This window comes from Antedon bifida, chromosome 3 (genome assembly GCF_963402885.1).
Source record: "Antedon bifida chromosome 3, ecAntBifi1.1, whole genome shotgun sequence".
Lineage (NCBI taxonomy): Eukaryota > Metazoa > Echinodermata > Crinoidea > Comatulida > Antedonidae > Antedon > Antedon bifida.
This window is the reverse complement of record NC_136228.1, coordinates 29,307,039-29,321,055: the sequence shown is the minus strand read 5'-3', so window position 1 is coordinate 29,321,055 and position 14,017 is coordinate 29,307,039. Positions and strand designations below refer to the sequence as shown.

Genomic DNA, 14,017 nt, shown 5'->3' with positions numbered 1-14,017 from the left:
CGCCTGTGATATGTTCTTGTCAACAACCACCAAATTTATTTATATTTTATTAAAATGCATATATTTTTTTTATAGCCGAGTGTATAGCAATCCTGAATGCGTGGCGCCAGAAATTTATTGGTATTAATTGGTACACATTCAAGAAGATTTATACTGTCAATGCAGTGATAAAAAAATATATATTGTAAGAAATTTCAATAAAAAACGAACACTTTTCTTAACATCTTTTCTTAAAGTATAAACAACATGAGAGACAACAGTAGTCTCGTTCACATGTCTCCCTGATTGTGAGCCACACTTGACCAATGGATAATTGGTCTGTTAAAAGAAAGTAAAATGTGAAGCAGTGGGTGTACAGTACCTTAAAAGTCATTAGCAGATGTTAAATAACAGGTCATTGTAGCAAATTATCTTAGGCTTTATTATTTACTATGTTTGGTTACTCTCTTTTTAGATATTGATGAATCTGAAGAAGAAATGTCAAGGACTTTAATCCGGGGATTTTTTAGGCATTGGAAAGCAGGTATATTTGAGTATAAAAAGTAAGTTGCGTATGAAAATTATAATTAAAAAAGTAAAGTTAATTTAAATTTTAATTTTGAGCATGGTTCACTGATAATATTTTGTAAACATACTATATTCTTGATGTTTCACTGAAACTCATGTTTGTTTCAGCTGCTCCAGGAACTAGTAAACAGAGGATGTAAGTATATGAATATACAGTATAGAATATAAAGAGTAATTTTAATGTTACGTGATGAAAACAGTAATTAACAAATGGAAGAGAGTGGTGAATGTAGTCCATTACATTCTTTTGACTTTTTTTTTTAATTCAAAGGTGAATAAATTTGCGAAGCATAACATTCCGGTAGTGATAGTTTCCTTGTATAACATCCAACTACATTGGGGTGGTAAGTGTATATTAATGTAATAGTTTACATATTTGAAATAAAGTATTAAGAAGTTAAAATGAATGTTAGGCCTACATTCTTTCGTTTAACGGATATTTTCTCCTGCAATTTAGTGTCAATATATCTATCTTTAATAAGTGAGATTAAGTACTGTTCCATTTCCAACGATTAAGAAAAAACATCAACAAATATTACAATATAAGGTTGGATGTTAAGAGGTACAAGACATTAAACGGTTTTGTGTTTTTGATATAAGCAGTGAGTTAGGCAGATCATAAGTCAGCTCTCCTTAATTGCCTAAGTCACATAGCTGACTTAGGCAGAAACACAAAAAATATAGTATATTGATATAAGCAGTGAGTTAGGCAGATCATAAGTCAGCTCTCCTTAATTGCCTAAGTCACATAGCTGACTTAGGCAGAAACACAAAAAATATAGTATATTGATATAAGCAGTGAGTTAGGCAGATCATAAGCCAGCTCTCCTTAATTGCCTAAGTCACATAGCTGACTTAGGCAGAAACACATAAAATATAGTATATTGATATAAGCAGAATTAGGCAGATCATAAGTCATCTCTCCTTAATTGCCTAAGTCACTCAGCTGACTTAGGCAGAAACACAAAAAATATAGTATATTGATATAAGCAGAGAGTTAGGCAGAAAAACAAAAACAAAATTATGACTTAGACAGTATAATGATATAAGCAGTGAGTTAGGCAGATCATAATAAATAAATAATAATAAATAAATCATAAATAAGCTTATAACACAATATATGCTCATATATAGCAATATTATTGCATAATAACAGTATTTAAAAAAGTGCGTATTTTGGCCATTTTTCGAAAAAATCCCTTACTATAGTAGGCCTACAGAGATTTTTTTCAAAAAATGGCCATATTTCGACTTTTTTATTTTTTTGACATAAATGGTTACTATACATCTATAAGATGCTTATAACACAATATATGCACATATATAGCAATATTATTGCATAATAACAGTATTTAAAAAAGTGCGTATTTTGGCCATTTTTCGAAAAAATCCCTTACTATAGTACAGGGATTTTTTCGAAAAATTGCCAAAATACGCACTTTTTTTTTTATCAACTAATCATTTGTGTTGGTATTAATTAACAGTATTGATAAAAAAATATATAAAATTATGAAGAAGATATTAACTGATATCAATACTTGTGATACTGATATATTGATATTAATAATATATCTTAGCCAAGGATTTTTCTTTAACATATAATTTTAAATTTTTAAGTGAAATTTTTATTTTTGGTTCCGATCTTCTTTCGAATTGTGAAAATGCTTTATTATTTTATTATGTACAACAATTTCTTGTTAATTCTGGAAGATTTGATTGATGTTTCTGTTAGTTGTTTTAAAATGTTATATTTGTTAATCTGAGGCGCCTTGAAGCTAAGGTGGTTCCATCTTTTAAGGCGCCTCTGTGTAATGTACTGAATAAAAAGAAAAAAAATATATATATATATATATTGATTAATTGTATTGGTTTTAATATATCGATTAATTGTATTGGTATTAATATATCGATTAATTATATTGGTATTAATATATCGATTAATTGTATTGGTATTCAATTCAATTTCATTTTATTTCGGAAATATCATCCATATTAATAAACTTATAAACCATAAAACTAAACTTAAGTATATAGAATGCTTCTCCATCTACAATACATTTTGGAGTTATGGAGCATATGTTTGCAAACACAAGCAACAAGGATGTTACCACTATTCAACATACGTTGCATGAAACTATAGGTAGATTTTCGCATGTACTCGTTAAAGGAAGGAACACCATGTTCAATAAACATTGCACTGGCACTACTACTTCTAGAGACATTAAGTATACGGCGCAGAGCATTATTGTAGCATACATTAAGAGATCTAATATTCTTCATACGATAGTTACACCAAAGGGCTGCACAATACATATTAATACAGTAAGATCTAAAGAGACAACATTTAACATTGGTAGAGCATTTCATAAATTTACGATTAGTGAGTTGCTTCTAATACACAAAGACCTGTACTGACTTTGAATGTCGGCCTCATCACTGCAATCACACATAAGAATATGACCAAGATAGGTACCTTTCTCAACATAAGCAAGTTTTTTACCAAAAAGTTTAGTAATAGAATTACCTTCAAGTTTGCAAGTACGAGGACAGAAACGCATACAAAAAGATTTCTTATCATTAAATAAAACATCATTCTCTTGCGAAAACTCTTCACAAACATGTATCAATAGCTGGAGACCAGCAACAGAAGGAGCAAGTAGAACAAGATCATCCGCATAACTAAGATGATTCAAGATAATGTTTCTAAATTGGCAACCCTGAAACAAACCACTTAGTAGTCTACAATTTAGAGTACTAATATATATGTTATAAAGGAGAGGGGACATAACCCCACCCTGTCTAACTCCATTGGATACTGTAAATGGATTTGAAACAGAGTTTCCCCAACGTATCACAAAACTCTGTTTCTCATACCAACATTTGAGCAATTTAACAATACAAAGATTAATACCATTGTTAATGAGCTTATTATAAAGGGTCCAGTGATTGACTCGATCAAAAGCCTTACTGGCATCCAGAAAGCAGGCAAAAACTGGACTACCATTTCTATTGTAGTAGTCAATTACATGTTTTAAAACAAAGATACACGTATCAGTCGAGTGTTTCGCTTTAAATGCAAATTGGTAGTCATTGAATTCCAATGAGTTACCACAATGACTGATCAAAATAGATTCAAACACCTTAGATAATACAGACGCTAAAGCAATAGGTCTATAATTATTCTTATTAGTAATATCACCTGATTTACTCTTAACAATCGGCACTAGAATAACTTTAACAAGATCTTTAGTTACATGACCATGACACAGCATAGCATTAAAGCATAGACTCAATAGGATATTAAGTCGTTTACTACCATATTTAAGATGTTCACCACCCAAACCATCAAGTCCGGGTGATTTTCCTACAGAAAGTTTATCAATGCAATTAGATACAAGATCAGGAGTGACATTAATACCAATCTCAGGCGGACAGTATTCTAGAGTCTCCTCTACAAATGCTTTATGAGTCGTGTTATCCACACAGTTAAACAAAATCTCATAATGTTTGGCCCAATGATTACATATGTTGTATTCACCACTAACATTATCAATAACTTCAGAGGTATTAGCTCTAGTATCATTCATATGCTTAACACCTTCCCAAAAACCTTGGTAGTCCCTATTACTGTAAGACTGAGCTAATTTATCAGCTCTCAGTTGTTGATCATTCTGTTTACACGTGCGTAATGCCAACTTAAAACGAGAACGAGATATTTTCATAGAATGAAACAAGGGCCCATTCCTGGGTTTGCCGTTAGTTCTCCATAATAAGAAGGCTTCACGAGCAACAGAATGCAGATCAGAAACATAATCATTCCAGCCCGGCACAATATTATATGACTTAGACCTAGTGGGCTTCAAACATTCACTAGATGCACGTTTTAGGCAAGCAACAATATTGTTATACAGGTCATCAATAGCAAGACGGTGACACTCATTGTTACAATTAATATTATTACATGTTAGTGCATCAGTACAAATTTCAACATTACTAAGTAAATATTCAGTACATGTAGCATAGTGCTCAATATCAGCGGCCTTAACTTTAGCCCAGTTAACATAGTCATGTTTAGATTCACTTTCATTCTTAGCACCTTTACATTGTTGTATGCCTAGAGAGATTGAATATTCAAATAACAAAGGGAAATGATCAGATCCCAAAATATCATACAAAATATCTACTTTAGTTACACAAGCATTGGCTCCATGTGTGCACACAATATGATCCAACCAACTAGTGGTTCCATGGGATTCACTTAAAAATGTAAAGTTATCTGAATCAAAACCTAAGTAAGATAAATCTGACAGTATCAAATCGTTTTCAGAGACAAAGTTTTCAAGCTCTTTGCCAAATTTCCTATTTATGTCAGCATTAAAGTCACCGCAAACTACAACTTTGTTGCTGTGAAATTCATTAATAATCGTTTGAATTTTACCTAGATAATGAACAAACTCAATGAAATTATCAGCATTATCGTCATAGGGAAGATAAACATTAATAAGAAGGGATACATTAGAACCTTTTCCTATTGTGATCCCAATCAATCTTTTGTCATTAAAATCAATGCAAGAGATAAAATTAGATAACTTCTTTCTGTAAAAAATTGCTACCCCACCATAAGGGCGACCCAATAGTACACCATCAGAACTGCAGACCTGTGAAACACTAACACAATCAAAATCAACATGAAAAGACTTAAGTATGAACAATTCATCATCAGTAAGCCAATGTTCTTGTATGGCTACAATATCATTGTCATTGCATAAATCGTAAACTTCTTTTTTGCGTGATTTAAATGACTTACAGTTATAGGAAACACACCTCAGCTTGGATAATGTTAGGTTAGGACCATCCTCCATCATCACGTTTAGTGTTTCTTGTATCATAATACCGTCTTATTATTGCATTCAATGGCCATAGTTCTGTATCATAGACATCACTTATATGCACTGCATCACATTTAATCAGAAAAGAAGCACAGTCATTAACTTTACAGGGCAACGAAGAAACATCGGCATCAATGTCCTTAGTGGTTTTTAAATGCAATTTAATATCATCAGTGGTATTATCGGGAGACATGTTACCCAGGTAAAACTTGCATGGAGGAGGCGGTCTACCCTTGAGTGCAATATTTACACTAGTTCCACGTTTATTTTTATTTTTACGTCGGCGCTGGGAGTGACGTTGAAATCGAAATCCATCTTCGTCCTCAAAAACAGCACGATTTCCATTACTGTCATCAGTCGATACATGGTCCCGGTCCCGGTTCCTGTCTGGCAGTATAGAAGCATTATCATCACTCTTCCGTGTAATGTCATCCGCCGAGAGGAGGCTATTAAATTCTATGGTCGAATGGGGATTCCCCATTCGCCTGCTCATGACCGCCTTACTACCAATCTGTTGCTTGGCAACTGCTTGGGCAAACGATTTGGGACAATCACTCACATTAGTTGATTCCGGTTTGGAATTATTTAATTGTATTACCTGATGTACTTGCTTAGAAATATCATTTCTTTGACTAGCAGCATAGGCAATGTCAGATCGGACTACTTGTAAGTCAGTTTTGAGCTTTTGGATCTCACGAAACAACAAAGTTGCATCAATCTTTTCAATCGGCACAAATGGTATTTTTGACAAATTAGCTGCTGCAAACGTAGGTAGGCACGTTACATCAGCATTGACTAAATATGTCAAAATATCATTAATCATTATTTTAGGTTGCCTTCTTGGTCTATGTACAATGCTATTGCAATCCTTAACATATAGACATAGTGTTTCTTTCGCTTCCCTTATGTCCAGCTCGGAGAAATGATTGAGGCAAATATCTAAAAGTTGGTCAAAGGTCATGGAATTCATGTTATTCAGTATATAACATAATAACTCATTAATTACACAAACAGGACCATTATACAAGATCACATCGTTGGTTACATCATTTACATCCTTTTTAGTGGTATTCGTGTCAGTATTCGATGATACAGGCGCAGCCACAGGTGGCATAGCCTTACGGCTAGCCATTGTTGATATCGCCGCGGGCCTTGGTGACCGGTACTGACAGCTGTCAATCAATCAATCAAACAACACAGAGATAGACTACTGTGGGCTAGCAATTCACCAACTCTATTGGTATTATAAATAGCAGCAAATTTCACCAAATAAGACCAAAATAGCATCCAATTACTTCAAAAATGAACATAGATGACATCAAAGCTAGAAAATCTATCTAAGATCAGTAACATAAACCATTTTGTTGTGATCAAAAAACAGTTATAGTAGAACGCTACCATTACCACTACGCTTCTTCTTATTATTTTGTGAATGTATATAAGATATATTAAGATATCGATTAATTGTATTGGTATTAATATATCGATTAATTGTATTGGTATTAATATATCGATTAATTGTATTGGTATTAAGATATCGATTAATTGTATTGGTATTAATATATCGAATAATTTTATTGGTATCAATATATCTATATCGTTCTCGTTTTTAGGACCTCATGCATATCAGCTTTTCAATCACCCTCATTATACAAAGTTTAATAAATTATATACAACTTATTATATTAACTTTTAGCATTGTCATTTTTCATTAATTTGCCTTTAGCTGGATCGTAATTGTTTTTTTTTCTCTTTCGTGGGGGCAACCCACTTTTATTTCATTCTTCATATTACACATTGTAGTTATATATAGAAGTTGTATAAAATGTCATTAAAATAAAGTTTTAAATATATATATATATAAATAAAAATTAAAATAATAATGAAACAATTAAAAATTAATACATGTAATTTTAAGAAATACAAGTTAATAATTTTCTTTTTACGTTACCCCATTTCTTTTTTGCCTTGTTTATGTTACAAGCATATTGATTCTGTATAAGATTTTTTAGCTCAAATCGGAACAAGTTCCAGACGACTTTTGATCTCATTTTTGAATGCTTTTCTAATGATTTAATAAAATTTGTTTTATAAATACAAAAAGTAAACAATGATAATAATTCATTGACATTTTCACTTTTTGTTCCAATAACAATGTCTAGCCAATCATGTACGGTTTCTTCAAGTGTATAGCATTTTATAATCATGTTGTTAAATTTTGTCCATACTTTTTGGATACTTTTACATTTCAGAAGCATGTGCTTGTCTGTCTCAATTTCGTTTTGGCAGTGTTCGCACATTTCTTCAGGAGATATTTTCCATATCTTCATTCGTTGTTTACATGCCAGAATCCGATGTAGCAGTTTAATTCCACTTAAAGTTCACATTTCTAAATTCTGTTTCCCATTTCGATTGACAAAATGGAGTAATAGATATATTGTTTATAATGTGTTTATAATAAAAAGAATTTTTATACTGTTTACAATATATTGTTTGTATTTCTTGTTTGTCTCTCTCTTTTTCATTGTTTATAAATATTTTCTTCCAATTTGAGGGAATTGCATTTACAATCGTAAAATATTCAATTATTCCATTTTGTTGCTCTGAAAGGGTAGGTATCAATTCTGTCGGAGTCATTAATCTGTGATTAACTATTATATCTTTTATTGTTTTATAGCCTGCCTGTATCCAATTTTTAAAATATAATGTTTTTCCACTGCATTTTATAAAAGTGTTTTCCCACAAATGTTGTTTTTCAACTTCGTTTACATTTTGCGGGTATGTACTACTTATATTGTTAAAATACACTAACACTTTTAACATTTCTTTATAAAATTCAGGCATACATTTCAGTTCTACATGACTTTCAAAATTGGGCTCACTAATATTGACAGTATAATTAAATGGATACATATAATGTTTTGGTAAATATTTCCATTTACCTGGGTCAGGGCTTAACAATCTCTTAACCCAACTAAGTTTTAACGAACTAACCATTGTGCTAAGATGTACCATATTTAGACCACCTTCTAGTATTGAATTTATAAGGGTTTTTCTTTTTATTTTTTCTCTTTTTTTACCCCACAAAAATCTATATAATACCTTTTCTACTTTTGGGAATACATATTTAGGCACATTTATGACACTAGCATTATATACAAGTTTGGAAATTGCAAATGTTTTTATAATAATTATTTTTCCAAAAAAAGAGAGGTTTCTTTTTTGCCATAATTGCAATATCTGATCAAGTTTAGTGATTTTTTCATTCCAGTTCTTTTCTTCGCACACTCTTTTATTGTAGCCGACATATATCCCTAAAAATTTAACTGGATTCTTCGTCCATGTTAGATTAAAAGGTGCTGTTTCATTATTTTTGCTGGAACCAATCCACATTCCTTTAGTTTTTTCTTTATTTAATTTTAATCCAGATATATTACAAAAAACCTCTATTTCTTTCAAAAAGTGTTTTAAACTAGTCTCGTCTTGTGTAAATAAGACGGTGTCATCTGCTAATTGACAAATTTTAACAGTACTTTCATTTACATTATCTATATTACATGGTAACATAATGCCTTTACATCGTAATTGTAAAAATAAAATAAAGAAAAAGCTAAAACAAAACGACAAAAGTAAAACAGCCATGGTTTAGACACAGAGCTAAAGATTGAGCATTCTCCATGTTTACACGATTAACACAATATCGGCATTGGTGCAATAAGATTATTGTCAATAATGTGCTCTATGGGAAATCTTTCAGTTGCAGATTATCAAATGATCCACGCGCTAGACAAGGATGTGTGTACACCGGTGCCATACGCGCTATCCTTATCAATGTATTAACCAATATAATCTAATGATAGTTTATCTATGGTTTATTGAAGGCACCAATGTACTTGTAATACATCTTCCGTAATAATTGTACAAGTATACTATGTCCCTTTAACAGCTGCTGCTTGTGTACCTCTATTATTACAATTAGTAGATAGTAACTAATTTCGAAGTGTACTAAAAAGTATAGTTGTTCGACCAATTTATTTTTTTACATGCCGTGCATGTTATTTCCTGATCAATACAGTTTGAAAAATCGATATTGTGATCATTTAAAAAAACTGTAGGCCTGCCTATAGTAAGGGATTTTATTTTTAAAAACATGGTCAAATTTCGACCCTTTTTATTTTTTGACATAACGCAAGATAATATTATCAGATTTATATATATTTGTATTTCTGACATAACTGATTATTTTTTCTGTGACATGCGCAGAATGACATCATGTGTTCAGAGAAATGTTAAACTTTGACCCTGACATAACTAGTTAAATTACTATGATGATACACACTATATACACATGGCAATATTACCGCATAATAATTGAAGTCGATATTTTGTCAATTTTTTTATAAAAAAATATTCTTTTCAAAGTAGATCCTCACTATTTTGCTTAAATCCAGTTTTTCGAAAAAATCCCTGCACTATAGTACAGGGATTTCGACCATGAGTAGAATCACGCTATGTAGTCAAACGTATTTGGAAAAGTCGATGTTTTGGTCATTTTTATAAAAAAAAATCCCTGTACTATATAGGCCTACATGGATTTTTTCGAAAAATGGGCAAAATACGCACTTTTTAAAATACTGTTATTATGCAATAATATTGCTATATATGTGCATATATTGCGTTATAAGTATCTTATAGACGTATAGTAACCATTTATGTAAAAAAATAAAAAAAATAAAAAAATCCCTGTTATACTATACTAATCCATGTAATATATAGCGTGTGCAGAATTAACGTTTTGTTTTATAGGATACACACATTTTTTACAAATTTTTACAAAGGGGATGAACATATCAGACAATACTGTAATAATCGTTCTGTAATTGGCCGATACAGATGAGTAGCATGATGAGTCAGCCAATCAGGGGGTCCAATTATTGCGACTAGACAGACGATCTCAACATCTTTCAGACAGGAGTAAAAAAAGCATTTCCGACTGAAAGTTCATCTGGCATTAACATACTGACCCACCACGAAGTAAGCTATTTATTTGCGTTCAAACTATTGCTAAGTCGCATGACAACATACAGGGCGCAGATGTAAGTGGTTTATTCATTCGAAAACGTCACATAAACTTTGAAAAGCAGTTTTAAAGCAAAGCTTTGCAAGTTGTCCCGCGTGGAGGAGAAAAGTAAATTTGTGGCGCCAAGTTTTACCCCGAGGGTGGTGTAGCTCACTCACTTGACGGTGATTTACTGACAACTGACAAAATGAGGGTTTGTTTACCTGCTGTACAATGGTTGGTGTTAATCTTCATTGTTTTTTTATTGGAAGTTGTTGATGGAGAGACAAATAATTGGGACAATAGCATGGAAAGTCGAATCCTTCGCTTCTTTGGTTTGACACAGAAACCAAAGATTGGGGTAAACGCTACGGCTCCTCGCTATATGATTGATATGTACAGAAGAATAGAAGAACAGCACCAACACAACATCTTCACGACTAGTAGCAGATGTGGATTCGATGACAATGATATTCCGGGCAACACAGTTAGAAGTTTGCAAAATACAGGTATGTCGACTATACATTAGAAAAGATACCTCATAGCCGATACGTACACACAAAATAGTCTTCCATGGTAAGGAACGACAAATGTACTTGTATAGATGTACTAGACTACTAGGTCACGATTGAACGAAAAACGACTATAGTTTCTACCTACAGTATATTTCGTTGAACGAAAAACGACTAGTTTTGGTATAGGAGCAAGTGGATAACACAATTATTCACCTATCTATACTCGCTTTAGACGATGTAAAGTAACATAGACTTTAAAAGGCGGATACCTTTTCTTTATATTAATATTTTTTTGTGAAATAACTTGGATCGCAATGAATAATGGTAGTTGACAGACTACTTGTTGCAGTACGGGTGATAAAACCTAAATACCAGCGAAAGTATTTTAACTAATTTTTATATAATTTCTACGTGTTTGTATGTAAATATCTCGCAGTGAGATGGTTGTATATCATTGTAATGGCTTGAAAACAATCATTCTTTAGTGCCCAGCCATTTTACAGAAAATTTTCGACCACCACGGCTTCTGCGTAACTGCCTATAAACCCAATGTAATACCGTAATAAATTATAAAGATCTATAGTAAGCATACGTTGCTGATACTGATATTTGACATTTAAGAAAATAAATCAAAAAAATCACCTTATTATTTTGTACCTTTTGCTTCTGATGGCCGTCATTTATTGCGCGCTATACGCATACCGTACGCGTTGGTCTATCAATTCAGACCTTTGCAATAAAGTGAATAAAGATATAAAGTATGTAGACATAGTAATACTAATTATTAACTTATATTTTTATTAATTAATATAGTGTATTATCATCATTTTATTGACAGGTCTGAGCATGCGTAAATCAAGCACCGGAAGTGGCCGTTACCATCAGTTACTTTCCTTCAACCTGTCAACAATCCCAGAGACCGAAAGTATAACAAAAGCTGAAATCAATTTCGGAATTTTTGAGAACCGAGATGAGGCAAACAATAGACACACGGCAGTTCAAGTTTCTCTTTACCAATTACTTAAACGAAATAAATTTAATGAAAACAATCTTCTTGACGATCAACCAATTTTAGAGTTTCATTCGTTGCATAACTTTACATCCGAATTTGACGAATACGCAGTCATTGATATTCTAGACCTTGTCGAGAAATTTCGCTCGCAATCGATGAAGAATCTTCAACTATACGTTGCTTTTCAATTTAGCGGTAATTCGTTAGAAAGCGAACGGGATCTGCTCTCTAGTCAAACGTCGCTAATCGTCGTGTCAATAGACCATAGCCAGTGCAAGAGTCGGATCCGGCGTGACGCAGAACCCGCAGACGTCCACAACAACAATCCTAACATCTGTAAAAGAAATCGACTACTCGTGAATTTCAAAGACGTAGGATGGGATGATTGGATTATCGCACCGATGACGTATCAAGCGTATTATTGTGCTGGGGAATGCCCCTTCCCAATGAACGAAAGACTTAACACAACAAACCACGCTATAATGCAGACTCTGGTCGTGTCATTAGACAAATCGGCCGCACCTCCCGTCTGTTGTACACCGACAAACTTATCACCGATTTCGATGTTGTATTTTGATACAAATGACAATGTTGTTCTTCGCCAGTACGAGGATATGGTGGTACAAGACTGCGGATTTAGGTAGACATTCCAACATGTACTGTTTACACAGTTCTCCAGATGATATGTTTATTTTAGTCAAATTAAATACACAAATATAACGGTATAATAAACGCAAAAACACGCTAAAATTGCTAAAAATAGGTAGCTTACTTGATACTATTGTTTACTCGTTGCAAACAACGTATGATGGGACTTGTTGAGAATATATAAATACTGCATTCCATTGTGGTCAAATCAGAATTATTATAGTATTTGAACAAATAGATAAGTGAGGGGAGGGGGGCGGGTGACGTAAGAAGGAAAACAATAAATAGAATGGCAACATGGAATAAAGCGAAACCACGGTAAAATAAAGGACAGAACGGCTTGTATAGAAAAAAAGGTACTAAAAACATATCATGCAATAGCAGGGTTTGATTCTGACCAAATGAACAGCACACTATATTCTCTCGTAACATCGGATGTTACCTCCAGACATATTTAATCCTAAATAGCACAAATCAAACCAATTTAGACAGCAATATTGCAGAATAGTACCGACTGAGTAATAATCCAATGTTAATCCTACAGGCATAGCAAAAGAGTTTCTTTAACATGTAAAAGATTGAATGTACAGTTCACTGTTACCTGAGGCCTTGTACTTTATAATCGACTTTTTAGTATTAAGCACACTTAGTGCATTCTGTTATTTCTATAGGCTCATTTTCTTGTCTAGTCGACCATTCAATATTATTCAATATCACATTCATGACTTAATTAACGGAACATCGCCAATTTAATTGTTTCTTTGTTCCTCACCTTGTGTGAGTGATGTGCAATATATTATTCGTACAATAAAGGGCCGGGGGTAGCGTTGAATGTTTTTGGACCAAATTAGGATTCGTGGTTTTGCGTGACGTAAGGGTCAGAGCGTGGATACGCCTGCGTATTTAGCGCGCTAAAGCTTAGTTCTCTCGCAAATGAATTGACCAATCACAAGCGAACACAATTAGGATAAGCCATCGTGTCGTGATTGGTCAACTCATTTGCGTTGCGCTTACGTATTTAGTACAGTACCGAATGAGAAATTATTTATTGTACGGTATTATTGACGCTAGAAAGTATGTCCTACGTTTTGGACCAATACTGATTTTTTTATTTAAATATATTGTTTATGTTTATCTTTTAGAACCGATAAGTTTGCATAAAACACGACAGTACGTGTGTATCTCCAACCAGAAGTATAACTTGGTACGGTGCATGATAACAAGTGAATGTTATTTGTTTGATGTATTTGGTATGTGTTCGATACAAGTGACGTCATAATGATCATTAATTAATCTAATTAATAATTAAGGAAATCGCGTTTGCTAA

General features: G+C 32.8%; 1 protein-coding gene across 1 annotated transcript; it reads left to right on the top strand.

Moving 5' to 3' along the window:
* The first annotated feature begins 10,243 nt into the window (after positions 1-10,243).
* Positions 10,244-13,716, top strand: LOC144837842 (univin-like). Its single transcript, XM_078693120.1, has 2 exons — positions 10,244-11,024; positions 11,869-13,716. Exons 1-2 carry the CDS (start codon positions 10,724-10,726, stop codon positions 12,684-12,686), a joined length of 1,119 nt encoding a protein of 372 aa, XP_078549246.1. The 5' UTR covers positions 10,244-10,723; the 3' UTR covers positions 12,687-13,716.
* The last annotated feature ends 301 nt before the right edge of the window (positions 13,717-14,017 follow it).

Excerpts from the sequence above, each read along its gene's own strand:
- LOC144837842 (XM_078693120.1), top strand. The coding sequence starts at position 10,724 with ATGAGGGTTTGTTTACCTGCTGTACAATGGTTGGTGTTAATCTTCATT. Across the intron at positions 11,025-11,868 it reads TAGAAGTTTGCAAAATACAG|GTCTGAGCATGCGTAAATCA; the intron begins GTATGTCGACTA and ends TTTTATTGACAG.